General features: G+C 53.8%; 2 protein-coding genes across 10 annotated transcripts in view; one reads left to right on the forward strand and one right to left on the reverse strand.

Moving 5' to 3' along the window:
* Nucleotides 1-16333, reverse strand: part of TBX5 (T-box transcription factor 5) — an 86886-nt gene that overhangs the window by 48167 nt on the left and 22386 nt on the right. The window contains exon 1 of one of the 3 annotated variants that reach the window (XM_035706467.2): nt 8325-8446. The exons of 1 other annotated variant lie outside the window; for it this stretch is intronic. The gene's annotated coding sequence lies outside the window, so the exon portion shown is untranslated. Of the gene's footprint in view, nt 1-1794; nt 2665-8324; nt 8447-16333 lie in introns of those variants that run through there. One more of the 3 variants, XM_035706469.2, reaches the window with a different exon arrangement.
* Nucleotides 188-11316, forward strand: LOC112676603 (uncharacterized). 7 transcript variants are annotated; one of them, XM_035706473.2, is made up of 4 exons: nt 188-855; nt 3993-4168; nt 9233-9305; nt 9990-11316. In XM_035706473.2, the coding sequence occupies exons 1-4, from the start codon at nt 502-504 to the stop codon at nt 10002-10004; spliced, it is 618 nt and encodes a 205-aa protein (XP_035562366.1). In that variant the 5' UTR covers nt 188-501; the 3' UTR covers nt 10005-11316. The 7 variants fall into 7 exon arrangements, 2 of the variants coding, with proteins under 2 accessions (XP_035562366.1, XP_035562365.1); XM_035706472.2 differs by having other exon boundaries at nt 11026-11316; XR_004809468.2 differs by lacking the exon at nt 3993-4168.

Genomic DNA, 16333 nt, shown 5'->3' on the forward strand with positions numbered 1-16333 from the left:
CCAGCGCTCTTCGGGGAAATGGGGGTGGCGAACATCAGGCACAAATAGAGCCAAGATCGATTTTCTTGGAGGGGGAGGGGGAGGGGAGGGTGGGCAAGGGAGGTGGGAGCGCACCTCGGCCCAAGGCCCCGGGAAGAAATCAGATGGGGGGGGGGGGGGCGGAACGAGGTCCCTCGGAGGAGGCACGAGAGTCCCTTTATTATTTAAAAAGGGTTTTTTTTTTTGTTTTTTTTGTTTTTTGTTTTTTGTTTTGTTTTGTTTTGTGGTCCTTGTCTTCCAAAGAGGAGCTCTCAGAACGACGACTCTGGGGCGCCCTGGGCCGGCCCCGTTCGGGCCGCGGTAACTCAGCGCCGGCTCGCAGACCTGCGTGGACGGGGTGGCCAGGTTACCGCGCAGGGGAAACGAGGCCGAGGCGTGGAGGCCAAGAGGGAGAGAGTCGTCCGCAGTGTTCTCGCCGAGAGAAAGCCCACCCTGCGAGAGCGGCTCTAGCCGGGTCCGGGGATGCAACTCGTCCCCAGCCTGTGCCGGCGGGGGCGGGGTGCCGCGGGTGGCGGGGTGGGGATAGAAGGGGGGTTTCTGCAGAGAGCAATCACAGCGGCCGGGCCTGCACCGGGGCAGACGCTCAATTTTGTTTTTTGTTTGGCAATAACGATTCGCATTATTTTTGGTCTCCCCGGTGGGCACGGACTTCAAAGCGCCCCGCGGCGGATGCGCTCTCGGGCTTTTGCGCGCAGCTGGAAACGCGCTGGGTGCAGTTGCGAAACGTACTGCGTAGACGCCCCCGGCGGCGCGGCGGAGGGAAGAGCCGGGCCTGCCCGGGAGCGAGCGAGCGAGCGAGCGCCGGCCCGCGCGAGGGTAAGCTCCCCGCCCGGGGGAGGAGGGCGGTGGACCTCGGCCTCGGCCTCGGCCTCGGCCTTGCCCGCCGCTGCGGGGTTCCAGCCTGGGTTCCGCCCGGCCCTCGCCCCCGGGGCTCTCGGAGCACGGCCTGGCCGCGGGCCCCGGCCCTCTGGGACTGGAGCGGCAGCGCGCAGTCAGGGCCGCCGCGACCGAGCAGCTCCGGGAGCGAAGGTCAGGCCCGCGGGGAGAGGACGCGGGCGTCCCCGGCCAGCCCGGCCGCAGGCCCCGCTGCACGCCCCGCTGCACACCCCGCCGCACACCCCGCTGCACACCCTGCCGCACACCCCGCCGCACACCCTGCTGCACACCCCGCCGCACACCCCGCTGCACACCCTGCCGCACACCCCGCTGCACACCCTGCTGCACACCCCGCCGCACACCCTGCTGCACACCCTGCTGCACACCCCGCCGCACACCCTGCTGCACACCCTGCCGCACACCCCGCTGCTCCCAGCGGGCGGGCCCCGCGTCCCCGGCCCGGCCAGGCCGCAGTGACTGCCCCCCAAATTCCCTCGTTTCCCAAGTTATCCACGATTCTGCTCTCCCCTTCCGAGGCCCGTACGGTGCAGCGCTTGCTCCCAGGCGCCCAGGGAAGCCGAAATCCTTCGCCCCCAGGCCTCGAGACGGGTTCCCGCTGCGCCCCTGGGCCGAGGTGGGCCGGAAACCGAGGCCTGGGCCCCGCGGCGGGACGGGGAAGGCGGCTCCGGGCCGGGCCGGGCCGGGCCGGGCCCGCTCAGCTCCTTTCCGCCGGGCTCCCTTCTCTCGCATCCCACCCCCGACCGGCTCGGCTCGCGGAGGATTCCGCAGCCGCCGCGGCCCCGACCCGCCGACCCGCCGACCCGCCGTCCCGGACGCTCCGCTCCGGAGCCCCGACCGCCGACCGAGTAAATTAAAGACCTCAGCCGGGGCGAGCATCTTCATTCTCTCGCCCAGTCATTGGGGAGCGAGTTCCGAAGAGAGGGGCGGCGGCAGGCAGCTTCCCCTTCTGCTACGGGGGCATCGCCCGCTTGCCTCGACCTGCTGGCAGCTGGGTTTGCCCCTGAAATGCATTTTCCTCGTTTTGCAAAAACCTGGCCCCGATTTTAATTTCACCATGGGTAGAAGGGTAGAGGTTTCCACTTAAAAGTCCGAAACAAAACTAGACGAAAGTTAAGTGGAGACCGCTGTGGATCTTCATTCTTGCCTCTGTTTTTAAGAAAGTGGAGTCGCACACCACCTTATTTCTTTCCTCCCCCCCGAAAAAAAAAACTGGCTGAAGAAGACACCCTCGTTTTTCTGCGTCTTTTCCAACGCATCCCTGCCTGACTCGGGTGTCTACTGGAGGCCACAGTAGGGAGAAGGGCAGAGAGGCCTGGAAAAATGAAATAAGAATTTTAACAATAGATATGACCAACGAAACTTGGACCAACTCATTCTGCAAAAGGGAGCCAGACCAAGGGAGAGAAATTCGCTAGTTTCTCAGGGGTCACTTCCCCTCCTGCCTAGTTAAATCTGGCTCTGTTCTTTTTTTTTTTTCTAGGACCATGGTATCTCCCTTCCCAATGTTTTATTCCATTCCTAGTTGCTTCCCTTTGGACAAGAAGCATGTGGGAAGAATACTAGCTATTGCCATTATTTTAATATCCAATATTCTCCTCTAGTATTTTCACTGAGAATTACTACTGCTGCTATGCTTGTTCACACTGATGTTCTGTGCTTTGGAAATATTCCTCCCCGCTCCCCCAAATTTGGCGAGAGTGAGATCCCTTCCTCCCCCCCATCAGGATAATAAAATGAGAAATGGAAGTGGGAGCATCATTCTAGGGGCCCAGCTGAGATCTCAATGCTGGAGATTTGCAAGCTCCCAAAGAGCCGAGAAGGTGGTAAGGAATACAAAGGAGCATCTCTGCTCTTGCCCCTCCAATTTAGAGAGTCCTCCAAGGAGGAGGAGGATAAGGATCTTGAACTGAGAGAGAACCTGGAGCCACCTCCTACCCCGTGGTCCACAATGAGCCTGAGAGCTCCAACCATATCTGCAGCCCAGAACCTGGGCTCCGGTGTAGTCAGCCTGTCCACACAGCCCCCAAAAGATGTGGGGGAAAGAATACTGAATCCCAGGGCTCTGGCCCAGTTTGATAGAGACTCAGGCTAATACCTCCAGGTCTGGCTGTCTGGATACTCCCTCCCTCAACTGGAGGGTGCAGTGGAAATTTGGGAACCCACTGCTCTCGGGAGCTCTGGAAAGACAAATTTTCTTTGGCAAAGGGAACGGTGTCGCGCTGTCGACACAGCAGACTATTTTTCTTGTTCCCTCACGAGGGTGGGGGGAGAGAAAAGAAAGCGAGAAAGAAAGGGAAATTAAATCCACACGTGTTAAGCTTGCTCAAAGGGCCGGATTCAAAACCAGAGACGAAACCGCGACTCCAGTTCTGGCTGCCCGTGGGCCTCCTTCCAGCCAGCCTGGGCCTCACAGAGCAAGACGTCCACACCGGCGAGAACTCCATCTAATGTTTCATAAAGCGCTTTCTTTAAGGGGGGAAGGGACATGGTTCCTGTCTGCGCTGCAGGGAGTCAGAACTCGGTCTATTTGCAGCGAAGCAAACAAAGGGGAGAGCACTCCCCACCCCACCCCCCTTTAGGAAAGTCCAGCTTGACATCTCCTAGTCAAGTCGATGATTCAGGTAACAACTTTATAGGCAAAATAAGCCCGGCCAGTGATTTTGGAAATTTGTAAGGTCTGACCAAGCTTTCGGACTTGGACATGCCTGGGTCAAAGAGAACCTAAAAAGCACTTCTACGGACGCTGGAATTGTCAGTTTAATCTGGGTGGCTACGCCTCGTATCCCTCGCTTCTGTCTTCCGAGGAGAAACTGGCCAGGACCATGGCTACAGGCCCCAGCTGCGGAGGAGCTCTGCAGGGGTGCTGGGAGGTAGGGGTGGAGGACAGAGTGGCCTCCCCACCCCCAGCTGTGAGTGAAAACTCTAGTAATGACTTTGAGGAGGTGAAGGGACACGTGTGGGGGTGCAGATGACGAGGGCGGCCAGACCCCAAACTAGAAGGATCCATCACCAGAACGATTGCTTGGTCAAGACCTCTAATTTTTCTTCCCTTTCAGCCCGGGGCCTTGAGCACCGCAGCCAGTACCCCCACACCACACCCCCATTCTGGGCCTCCTAGAGCTGGGTTTCTGGCCTTTGGAGGCGATCCCGACAGAAGGGTCCAGAAGCGGAGACCCCAGACGCCCAGCTGCCATGCACACACACACCCGGAAAACCCTGGGGTGAAACTGAGGTTTGTCTTGGGGTGCAACTGACAGGCTAGTGGCAAAGAAAAGTTCCTGGTGACCATTTCTGCGCGGTGGGGGGTTGGGGAGGCTCCTGGTCACCATGGCAACCCAGGAGTCCCTTGAATGCTCTCAACAAGGGGGCACCCCAGGACCACTGAGCTTTCCTGGAATAGTGAGTAGCGCCTTCTGAGGCCTGCAAGGCTCTTCCTCCTGTGGCTCTGGGCTTTCCAGAGCCTCCCGTGTGGGTTCAACGCACCAGGGACTGACAAACGCCCCATCTTTGAAACAGAGGAGAAAATCGAGATTTAGTCTCTGCTGGATGGGTTCAGATCTGGAGCAAAAGCCCCCACTTGGATTTGCCCGCCAGTGGTGACCTCAGAGGCCCAGGCTCAGGCAGTGGGAGGGATGCTTTCACCCAAGCCCGAACTCCAAAATCCCAGCCGGGTCTCTTCACACATACTATTCACCCCAATAGGCTTGGCTTTCAAGGCTCCCTGCATTGGTTCAAACAACCCTTTTGCCTGCCTGGATTAACTTCTAAATGGAACAGTCAGGAAGGAGAAATTGTGGCTTTCACGTCTACAAGTCCTTACTGAAAGAAAGAATACATTATACTCCTTTTACAGAAAACATTTTCCATTGTGGATATAATATAAACGGCATTAAAATAGTATGTTGGGGTTCTCTTACTTTCTTCTTGAACCTGTAGGGCGAACTGCCCCTCTTTTTTCTGGAGGTGGGCAGTGCACCATACAGGCTGACTTTTCTGTTTCCATTTTGGAGGCAGCAAGCTCCGGTAAAGAGCCAGGGCACTGACCAACTTAGGAGCCATCGAGGGAGCCAGAGAGAAAACGGGCCTCAGAGAGAAGGGATCCAGGCCTGTGTGCAGGCTGAGACTTCTCTGGCTGCAGGTTTGGGTTTGGGATGGCTCCTCCTCTAGGGTCCTCCCCTCTGTTTCACTCTCTGCAGGGGACACCGTCCATCTCCAGGCTGGTCAGGGAAGACAAAACTCAGCGTCTAATTCCCCCAAAACTCCCACGTGGCCAGTAGTAGTCCCGTTCACCTCTTTCCAGCTTGAGCCCCATGCAGCCAGCAGAAGCAGCCCCCATCATCTTCCCCCCTAAGCGTTTTCCATTAACATTTTCAGAAGAGTCCTGCTTGAGTCTCCACAACCCAAAGAGAGAAATGTGGATATTCGAGGCTCAAAAATCTGCCAGCATTTGAGGTGTGATAATAGCTAACATTTACCGCAGGCCAGGAGCTGTTGTGACACAGTTACGGACACTCATTTAGCTCTTGATAGCTCCATGAGGTAGGTGGCTCCTGAGGCTACAGGCACCCTCTGGTGGGATTTGAACCCAGGCCATCTGATTCCAGAAGCCAGAAGTGGCTCTTTTTTTTTAGATTGATTTTTTTTATTTATTTATTTATTTATTTATTTATTTATTTATTTATTTATTTATTTATAAGAGAGAGAGAGAGGCAGAGACACAGGCAGAGGGAGAAGCAGGCTCCATGCAGGGAGCCCGATGCAGGACTCCATCCCAGGACCCCCAGATCACAACCTAAGCCAAAGGCAGACGCTCAACCAGAGTGACTTTTTTGCAAGGACAGGGCTTCTCTATCAAGCCAGGGAAGGGAAAGGGGACGGGAGGAGTCTGTTAAATTGAGGCAAGCACAACGGACCCATTTTAAACATCTAAAGGCACATTCAGTAAAACTAAGGCAGTTGCTGGAAGCTTAGCAATTGGAGCAAGGGCTCAGATCTCTCTGTCCTGTCTCCATCCCCTCTCCTCGCTCCCACCCAGGAAGGAGAAGAAGGCCTGTGTGGGTGAGCCTGCAGACTCAGGTTCAAGAGAACTTTAGCAGGATGGGAGAGGGGACGCAGAGGTGCTGGTATTCTAGAAACCTCAGTGTTCTGTCCCCAGACCTTGGCCCATATTCATCAGGGCCTCAAGCCCCAGTGAAAGCTGCCACCTGGCAGGAGGGAAATGGGGGTGGGTGGGATGTGGGGGAAGGCAAGGATGAGATGCGCCTGACTGTTTTTTTAAAAACAAATAAGTAGCTCAGAGAAGGTGAAGACTTGCCTGGGTCACACAGCCTCTGCTGACATGCACCCAGCTCCTTGCCATTCCTCAGGCTCTGCAGCTTCAGGGAGGGTGTGGAAGGGAACCCCGGCCACATCCCGAGTGGCTGGAGAGCAAGAGTGCCCAGGTGGCTGTGGGCTCAGTGTGCTGAGAGGGTGCCCCCCTCAGAGGCACAGAGGCAGCAATCTCTGTGGCTGCCTGGCCTGCAGGTCCCCTGTGTCCCTCTCCCAGACGCTCAGCTCAGCCCTCAGGGTGGCCCTACCATCTTTGTGCCACCCCAGACCCATTAGCTTCAGGGTGTACATGGATCCCGTAGCCCCCAGGTCCCAATGGCAGGTCTCAGGAAGGTCCCAAGCCTTCTAGGAGCTCCAGATCATGGATCTAGAGGCCTATGTTGGTCCTGAGGCCTCCCCAGGCCTGGCCTTTGGCTTTCCTGCTTCTGGACCCCTTTTCTTGCCACCTGTTTGCCCTATGCGTACTCCTCCCAGGCCAGCCCCTGGCGCAGCGCTGCCTGCCACTAGTTAGGAAGGGAAGGACTTCTTTAGAAGAGGACTCTGAGATCCAGAGCTTGGGAGGAGCAACCCAAAGGAAGGTGCAAGGGGTCCCCACTCTGAAGCCACCACGCCGTGGTTCCCTCGGCCTGGGGTCCGCCAACCCCTTGGCCTTCCAGGGAAATGCCAGATGCGTCCTCTGTGAGGTGGCCACGGTTCCAGATCTCCCATATCTCCCACACCCCTCTCCCTCAGGTTGCTGGCAGACACCACCAAGCTCGATTGTTCTGGGGTTCCTCGCAGACCTCTCAAACGCCAGTTCCTCACCCCCAACAGCTTCCCCAGAGGCCCCACATACCGGCTCCTGGTGTGTCTTGGTGGGGACCCAGGACCCAGGAGTGAGCACCTGCCCCCAGGACACCTGAATCTGGGTGTAGAGAAGGTTGGACCCTCCTGCACTCCCAGCCTCCTTCGCAGCTCCACCTCTTGTAACAAAGCTGAAGGTTCCACTTTCCACCTGGAGGCCTGGGCCATGGGTCCCCTTCTGTTTGGCTGAATATGACATTATCCCTGGGTCTCTCTGTATGACGTGAAGTCACTTGTGGAGAAACTGTGTCTCTCTGCCATTGTGTGTATGCATGTGTGTTTATGTGTGTGTGTGTGTGTATGTGTTGTCATGTCTTCCTCTTATATGTATATTTTTTCTGTGTGCCTCCTTACCCGAAAACACCTGTGAATTTGCGACGCACCCATCCCAAGTGTGTGGCACAAGCCTGTGTGGGTTTGGGTGTCTTTCTGTAAAGGCTCCGTGTGCGCTGAGCCTGCAGGGCAGCCACTAGCCAAACATCGCCACAGGTCAAGTGGTGTCCTGGGCTCATAACCTAGCGCTCGGCTCCCCTCCGTTTTTATTGACCACTTTTATGATTATTATTTTTACCAACAGCTCCGAGTGGCAGCCCCCAGGCCTGGGCCCCCTGGAAGGCAGTCGAAGTTCTGCCAACTACCCCCCACCCCTGCCCCAGGGGGCCAGGGGGGCTGTCCACAGGCGGCTGCGCCACCAGAGTCTATTTTTGGAACCAGATTCCACAGTCACTTCCTGGGAACTGGGTGAGAGGTGCCTGGGAGTGGAGGGAGCCGTCCCCACTGTGCTCAGGGGAAGCCCCACACCCTGGGCAGGTTGGAAAAGTCAGGTGCCCGATGCACAGCCAGCCAGTCGGCGGGGCGCGTTTACCTCCCCCGCGGGCAGAGCCAAGGAGGCCAGGTGGTAACGCGCAAGCACACCCCACTCCCGGGGCCACTGTGCCACCCCGACTGGTGCACACACTCCCTGCGCACCCAATCCCGGCCCTCCCCCAATCTCGGAGGGACAGAGTTGACTCTGAATCCCAACCCTATTTGCTTTTTGGAAGTTGGTTCCCTCGATTCAGGCAGCCTATGACACTGTCCCCCAAGTCCAGGTGGCCTGGTGGGCTCCCCCTCTGATAGGTCTGCTCCTTGCAGCCCTGCAGACTGATGCCACTGAAGGGGTGGCAGGGTAGCTTGCAGCAGTCCTTCTGGAGCTGGGGAGGGGGCACAGCGCTTACCTGGGCTGCTGAGCCAGTCCTGCTACCAGCCCCTCACGGCCCTGAACACCCTGAACGCAGCCTTTGGCCTCAGCCACTTCTGTCCCCTGGTGCTGGGAGGAAGCTGGCTTCCCTGAGCCCGCCCCTCCCGATGCTGCTGGCAGGACACTCTGTCTTCAAGAGGTCAAGCGATCAGATGCCCCAGACCCAGCCATTTGGGAGTCAGTTAAAGCTCACACAGCCATGCACAGCCAGCCACTGCATGTCTAGGTACGCAGTTCTGTCTGTCTGTCTGTCTGTCTCACACACACACAGACACACCTGTCCTCAGTTTCATGCAACCTCATGCAGGCAAATATCCACAAATACACTCCTGTTTCAATCACACACACACACACACACACACACACACACAGTCTCCTACTCGTTGCCACACAAAGACATGGCCACACCCCAGAGACAGCGAGTCAGACACGTATAGACACACAATCATGGTCACTCACATATGGAGACATTAACTCAGCCACGAATATGATGACAAACTGTCACACCAGCCCACAGTCACACACAGAAAACCACGCACACACACACACACACACACACACAACTATAATCTTTCCTCCCCCCCCCCCCAAGTCTCATGCACACCAGCCTGGGTGCCGGGATGCACACACTTTTGCGCACAGCTGCATTTACACCAGCTCATTCACGATTCACACTCAGTCCCCATGTCCACAGTCCACCCCACCTCCCCCCTCGGCCTGGAGACTCACATCTCCTCTGCTGTGATCATGCACACAGGAGCACTCAGGGGCTGCCTCCAGCCCAGGAGAAGTACTTGGGTGGGCCCCACCGGGGATCATTCTCCAAGGCCTGGGGACGGTCCTCTGGATAGACTCCTTGATTCAACAGCCACCCCCATCCACTAGGTTGGACAAGACCAGTTCAGGGGAAGAAGGACGTGCGGGTTTTGCAGCAGCCAAGAGAGAAGCCCATCTCCAGGTAAATCCTCACCTTGCAGCCCATGTCTTTCTCAGCCACCTGCCAACCCCAGCAGAGGGCCCGAGGCTTTGACACAGACCGATACCTGAGGGAGGGACCCTAGAGTGGGCTCTGAGTGCTAACTAATCCAGCTCTAATTTTACATGTGGGCAAACTGAGATCAAAAAAAGGAATTGCCAAAGCTCCTCAGGATTTTGGAGCAGAGCTATGACTGGGATCCCCATCTTCTGCCCCCAGTGCAACCCACACTGAGAGATTATAGGACATCCTCCACACACACACTGCCACCACCACCCTTCCACCCACTGGCTTAGTGCAAGCCTAAGCATGAGCTACCTGCCCCTAAGCAAAAATGAGGTATTAGATCCCATCCCATCCCTGCTTACAGCCCTCCAAAATGGCACCTCAAAAGTCTTAGGATAAAATCCCAGCTCCTTCTCACATATTTAAGGCCTTGTGTGAGCTGGCCCCTGCCCATCCTTCTCACCTCATTTCCTGGCCTCCTTTCCGCCTCCACATTCCACCCATCTTGGTCTCTGTTTCTCATTTGCACCCACCTTTGTTCCCACCCCAGGGCCTTTGCACTTTCCATTCCCCCCACCCATTCCCCACCCAGCTCTCCTCATGGACATGCCTCCTAATCATTTTTGTTATGTGCTTGTTTATTATCTGTCTTCACCTCAGACTCTAAGCTGCTGAGGACAGAGAGCGTGGCGCCCATCCCATTTACACAGTCGATGCTAGAGAGATACTTATTGAACAAAGTATATGAAGCTCTTAAACAGCTGGACTCAGAGTCAAAGATGTGAAGACAGAGGACATATCAGGAATCAATAAAGGGCACAGGACTACCTGCTCCAGACAATAAAACAGGATAGAAGTCTAAACAGTGATACGTTTGGACGGAGAAATAAAACCTGTAGCACAGTTTTGGCTTTCTGAGCCTTGAAGCCCTGAAACAGTTCCTCTCTCCCTGCCCCAAGTGCCCCCCAGCCCTGGACCTCCCCTCTCTTGTCCTGTGGACCTTCCTTTTGTCCACCCCTCTATCTGGTCCCAGGAGCCTGGAGAAGGAGCCAGGAGATTAGTGAAAGTGGTATTTTTATAGGCTGATAAAAACTGTGCTTATCTAGAAAGCTTTGTCCCATCTCCCCCCAGTCTCCCTAATTGGTCATTTGCCCAGTGTCCTCTCCACCCTCCCGGCCTCCTTGCCTCTGCTCTTTTCCCCACCGCCCTTCCCTCCAGCAAGGGCTGCCCCACAGGAAACCTTTGCTGGGAGGATTTGTGGGATGGAGGGGGAGGGGTGGTGTTGGGGGAGGGGTGCGGACTTCTCCGAGTGGGTTTGCTGCGCCACTCTTTAATGATGCCAAATATATTAAATTCTATACTCTAGCAGCCTCTTAAATCCGTTTATGGCCCATGCTAGACCCTGGGCTATAATAATAATAAAAATAAAAGAAAGGATTTATGTAGCCAGGGTGTGGACTCGTCACTGGGAGAAAAGAAAGAATTGTTTCTAGCTGATCTCACTGGCCTGTCGCCCACCTCCTGACCTCCTGTTTCCCTGGGGGTGGGGGTGGGGGTCCCGGGGTCAGGAAGGGAGAGGACCAAGTTCCTCCTGGGACAGAGTTAGGAAGCTGCAGAAGATGTCCACTTAAAAGGAGCATTTGCTGGGCTTTCTCAAACTCATGTTTCCAGACCCATCCCTCCATTTCTCTCTTAGGCTCCTGGAGAAGGGCTGTCTTCTGTTATAGTACAAAGAGGAACAGAGACCAGGAATTGAGGAGAGAGCAGAGATCTCTGGGGGGAAAGGCCTCCAGAAGAAGCCCCTATGAGGGACACCTGGGTGGCTCAGCATTTGAGCATCTGCCTTTGGCTCAGGATGTGATCCTGGGGTCCTGGGATTGAGTCCCACACTGGGCTTCCTGCAGGAGCCTGCTTCTCCCTCTGCCTATGTCTCTGCCTCTCTCTCTGTTTCTCATGAATAAATAAATAAAATCTTAAAAAAAAAAAAGTCCTCATGATTGGTCCTTCCGCTCCTGGGCATCGTCACAAGCTGGAGTCCCTCCCTGTCACTCCTGAGTAGTGTGACCTGAGCAAGCCTCTTGGCCTCCCCCAGCCTCAGTGTCTCCATCTGTACAATGAGTCTCATAAGAATACCAGCCTCAGTAGTTATTATATGGGACAAAGAAACAATATATTTAAACGTCAGGCACAGGCTTAGAATAACAAAGACATGTTTGGGGCACGACAACACATAAGCTGAGACAAGCACAATCCTAAAGAATGCTGAACCTCCCTAGACAGGGAGTGGAGGCCGCTTGGGGGTGCAGCCCAGCACTGGAAGGGGAGGAAGAGGAGGTCAGGCACCAGGCTCAGTAGCCTCATGTACACCTGGACCCTAGGGAGGACAGGAGTGCCAGCTTCCAACGTCTGGAAGGAGGAGCCAGGTCTCCTCTGACCAAGGTTTCTGGGGCACAGGAAGCAGGGCAAGGGCAGGAGAATGAAGCAGGAAGGACCTGGAGAGCCCTGGCCTCAGTTCCAGGGGAAGGGGTGGGGAGGGAGAGCAGCGGACCTTCTGTGACTTCAGTATTGCGGGGTAGGGGCCCCTCCCACTGCTACTACAGCACCTCCTGTATCTCTGCTAAGAACCCAAGCTGTCTAGCCATTGACTTCCAGGCCCGGGTCCCCCAGAAGATGACCAGAAGGGTCATCCCCCAGCATCCAGAACCTGAAGAAACATTCACTGGGATGGCTGAAAGACTGAATGGAGCCAAGCCCTCTCTCTGGCTTCATGGTCCTCATCTGGCTGTCCATGAGGCCAGGGTCTGGGGCTGAGAGTGAGATGATCCCATTTCTCTGCTAGCTGGGGTACAATGTCTCAGTTCCTGGGAGTCCCCTTATCAGGAAACTAGAGGAACAGATTGATTGCATTGAATGCCCCAATTTAGCACACCACCCTGTACTCACACCTTTGCATGGCCACCACCCACCCTGACTCTGGACTCGGCCTCTGCAACTTGCTGTGGCCAATGGCACAGAGATACACCCAACACCACATGGGTTTCTACTCTCTTGTCCATCTGCCATCTCCATCCAGAGGCCAGGCTAGCCTGTTGGAGGATGAGACACTGAGCTGAATCAGCCAGTTGTCCCAGCCAAGGCCCCAGAGAAATAAGACAACCCAGCCCAGCCCGGGAAAGCCACCTACATGTCTGCTGTTCACAACCACAAATACCTGAGCAAGCCCCACCTGGCTGACCCCGCTAGCTAACCCGGTCACATAAGCAAAAATAAACCATGACTGGTGAAGCCGCCGTTGTGGTGGTTACCTGCTATGTGGCATCACCTTGGCAGTAGACAACTGATACACAGCCCCCATCTGAATCCAGCCCTGACTATCCCTACCTTCCCGTTTTTTGCCAAGGAAAGGAGTCTTAAGGTCCCAGCTGCACAATTTCAGGCCTTGGGTTCGATTTCCAGGGTTGGTTATTTAAGGCATCAGAAATAGATTGGGGCTTCCAGCTTCAAACCGTGGAAACTAGTGTGGATAAGGAGTGAGGGAGCATTCCTGTAAGGCCTGGTCTACACAGCACCAATTTCCTGGTTCATGGAAAACACATAGACCTGGGTTTAGTGAGGCAGGCTGCATGAACTCCATCTGAGAAGAACAGCCGCAGGTTGTCCCTACACAGGTTGTCAAGCCACAGAGGACAGCGCCTGCTTCCTCCCTTGGCCGCAGAGCCCAGGTTTTCTCTTGGAACTAGCCCCTTCTTCGTTCTTCTTACCTGCAGATGGTCAATTAGCATTTTCCATCCCCCAACCACACCATTGGTTCAACCATAAGCACGTGCCCAAATTCTATCCAATCAGAGGTTCTTGGGGGACATTCCCCAGAAATCTAGGAGGATGGAACCCTGTCGCTGATCATCTGCTGGGGGAAGAGCCTGTCCCGCAAATGCACCAGCGCTCTGGCGTCTCTCTAGGACTCTGTTTTCTCATGTGTGAAAAGAGGATAATAATTGTATTCCCTTATGGAACTGTGGCGAGAGTTTAATGAGATAATCAATGAAAAGTACCAGGCAAGCAATCCATAAATGTGAACTACGGTGATTCATTTGGTGCAATCATCAGGCTAGATCAGTATCTGACATTTAGCCAGTAACTAAAAATGAGCAGATATCTACAAGTGTCTCTATGATGCTTTCCATGTGCACGTAGACGCCGGTCAACATATCCCAGGGCATATGCTCCCAGATGTGCCAGTACCAAGGCAAGCCCGTCTTTCCAAGTAAATGGAATCCTGACCCTAATCAGGCATGTCTGAAGGCTTGCTCTAGGGAGAATAGTTTGAAATGAGCCACCCTGAACTCCCCCTGGTCACCAAAGGCACCCAGTGGCCCCTGCAGGAGTTCCTGCCAGCCATGAGCATCAGTTGAGTTTGGATTCAGTTTATCCTCAGAGTCATCCTCCCTGTCTCCCTTAGGATTAGATTAGTTTCCTGGGGCTCCTGTAACAAAGTACCGCAGACTGAGTGGCTCAAACAACAGACATTTATCATTTCATAGTTCTGGAAGCTTGTTTGAAATCAAGGTGTCAGCAATGGTGTTCTCCCTTCATGGCATCTCTGTGTCCAAATTTCCCCTTTTTATATGGATACCAGTTGTACTGGATTAAGCCCCACCCTAATGACCTCTTTTAGCCTAATTACCACCATAAAGACCTCTCTGCAAATAAGGTTATATTCTGAGTTAGGAGTTGAATGTAGGAATTTGGGAGGGGACTCAACTCCATGTGTAACAAGGGGTCCGGTACCATCTGTGCACACCCAGACCCACGGGAACATTTCCAGTGTCCAGATAACTAAAATCCACAGCCATGGTGAGTCAGAGGGACATCATGAGGGCAGTGCCTACGAGGCGGGCATTTTGGAAAACCAACAGGGGAGCTGCTGCTCTAGATCTGGATCCACGTCTTTTTACCATGAGCCCCTGGATGAATTTCTTACTCCTTCTGAGCTTCACCTTTGTCATCTGTAACACGAGCTTGATGCAGGGAAGATGCTTAAAGAATTAGGGAAGTGGCTTCGGAGAAACGAAGGTGCCTGGCATGTCGCTGATGACAATTTGGTGTGGTTTACAGTCCATAGACCTGAGTTCAAGTTCAGAACACTGACAATTACAGATCACATGGTCTGATAGATTAACAGATTCTGAGCCTCGGCTTCTTCATGTCTAAAATCAAAATAATTTCAGGACTCGCTTTATCATAGTAGGGAGATAGTTAAATGACTCTCTGTAATATGTGTCACCCACATACACTTAAATGGTAGGTATCACCACTTGCAACCTGCCGAGTGCTCAGTAACTCTTAATGATTCCCCTGACCCCATTTTTCCCTGGCTGCTTGCTTAAATACGGATTTTGAAGAATGCCTTAAGTAGAGATGCACTATGGCACACGTACTTCGAGCTGATCCCTGCTGAGCAAGACAGATAACCCCAAAACTTCTGCTTCAGACCACTCAACTCAAGTCTCCAGGGAAATATTGGACACATATCTTTAGAAAGAGGAAACTTCCAGATGAGACATCAGTTTGTGCTACATCCCCAAAGGAAGTGTCTATAGAGTGGCAGTGAAAGAACCTAAGATGGTAAAATGTCCTCAGCAGCTCAAAACCCAAAAGCAAGGATGTAGGTTCAAACACCTGGGAAGATCTAGGCACTGTTTTATGACAGTGCAGTGGTACGCTGTCAGGTTGAGTCTATCACCCACCCACCCTCATCCTCATCACTCAACAGGTAGCCATGCCTCGATTTATATAAATAGACAGTGAGTCACTGTATGTTGACTCATCTCCCATGAGGCATCAGTAATTTACTTGGAGGCACTTAGATTTTAATGAAGGAAGATGTTTGTACAGCCTGCATGGATCACAAGGACAATATCCTCTTTGCTCCAGAATATTAGTCTCTGTTTATTTAGATCAAAGCCTTATATCCCCTTCCATACCCCTAAAAGGAAAGCACAGTAGAGGTTGCAATATGCCCAGCTGCCTGCCTGCCCCAGATGTTAGTAAGCAGTAAGGGGGCACTCTTGCTCAGGACTAATTTACAGTTCTCCTGCTGGATTATGAAGATAGTTCACAGTGGCCCAAAAGTCAAAGTGGCTTGCTTAAGGGTTGGGAAACCTGAAATTGGGCCTTTCAGCTCTTTGTCCACATTCTGGCTGAGAGTCCTTCCTATCTGCTTGGAGGGCCAGAGGGTTGAGCCAGTAGTCACTCACACCGGCCACAATCCGAGATTTCCACATCTTAGGACCCTGGACAATTGCCCGGGAGGGTGCATTCACGTGGCCACTCATGGATTCAGTGGACATTTGTTTGGACTCCATTATGGCAACACTTCCATGCACTATCTAATGTCTCATTTCATTGACCTGGAGGAAGAAGGATGGCAAAGCATTTAGCAGGCTCTAGTGTGATGTGAAAAGGGCTTGGGCCAAGCGCTTGTTGGGGAATGGCAAGGGTAGGAGAAGGATTCTCAGTGCCAAAGCATGTTTTCAAGAGAGCCCAGTACTCAGATCCCCTGGGAAGGGCATTTGTGTGGGATGGTTCAGAGCACAGACACATAGACTTGGGTGACTGTGGGTAAGTTACCAAACTTCCCTGTGCCTCAGTTTCCTCTTCTGCAAAATGGACATACTAATACCACCCTTCTGGGATTGCCAAGAGGATTAAATAAAATATTCATGTATAACACTTAACACACCACTGACAGAGGGCTACCAGATGTAGTGAAATTACCGTTCTTCCTTTCTGCGGTCCATGTGTAGAACTGTGAAAACGTGCTTCCCTTAACCCACAACAATGTGTTCTGGCCTTTAATAGGAAAAGACCAATACTGAAGAGGTTGTTTCTAGCCTTGGTGACTTTATCTGAAAAGATGAAACAGTGAGCACCCAATTTGTAGGGCTAATGCAAGGGTTACAGGTAAGGCTGTGGAGTGCCTGGCACAAGTGCTAGAAATGCGA

Source organism: Canis lupus, chromosome 26 (genome assembly GCF_003254725.2).
Source record: "Canis lupus dingo isolate Sandy chromosome 26, ASM325472v2, whole genome shotgun sequence".
Classification (NCBI taxonomy): Eukaryota; Metazoa; Chordata; class Mammalia; order Carnivora; family Canidae; genus Canis; species Canis lupus.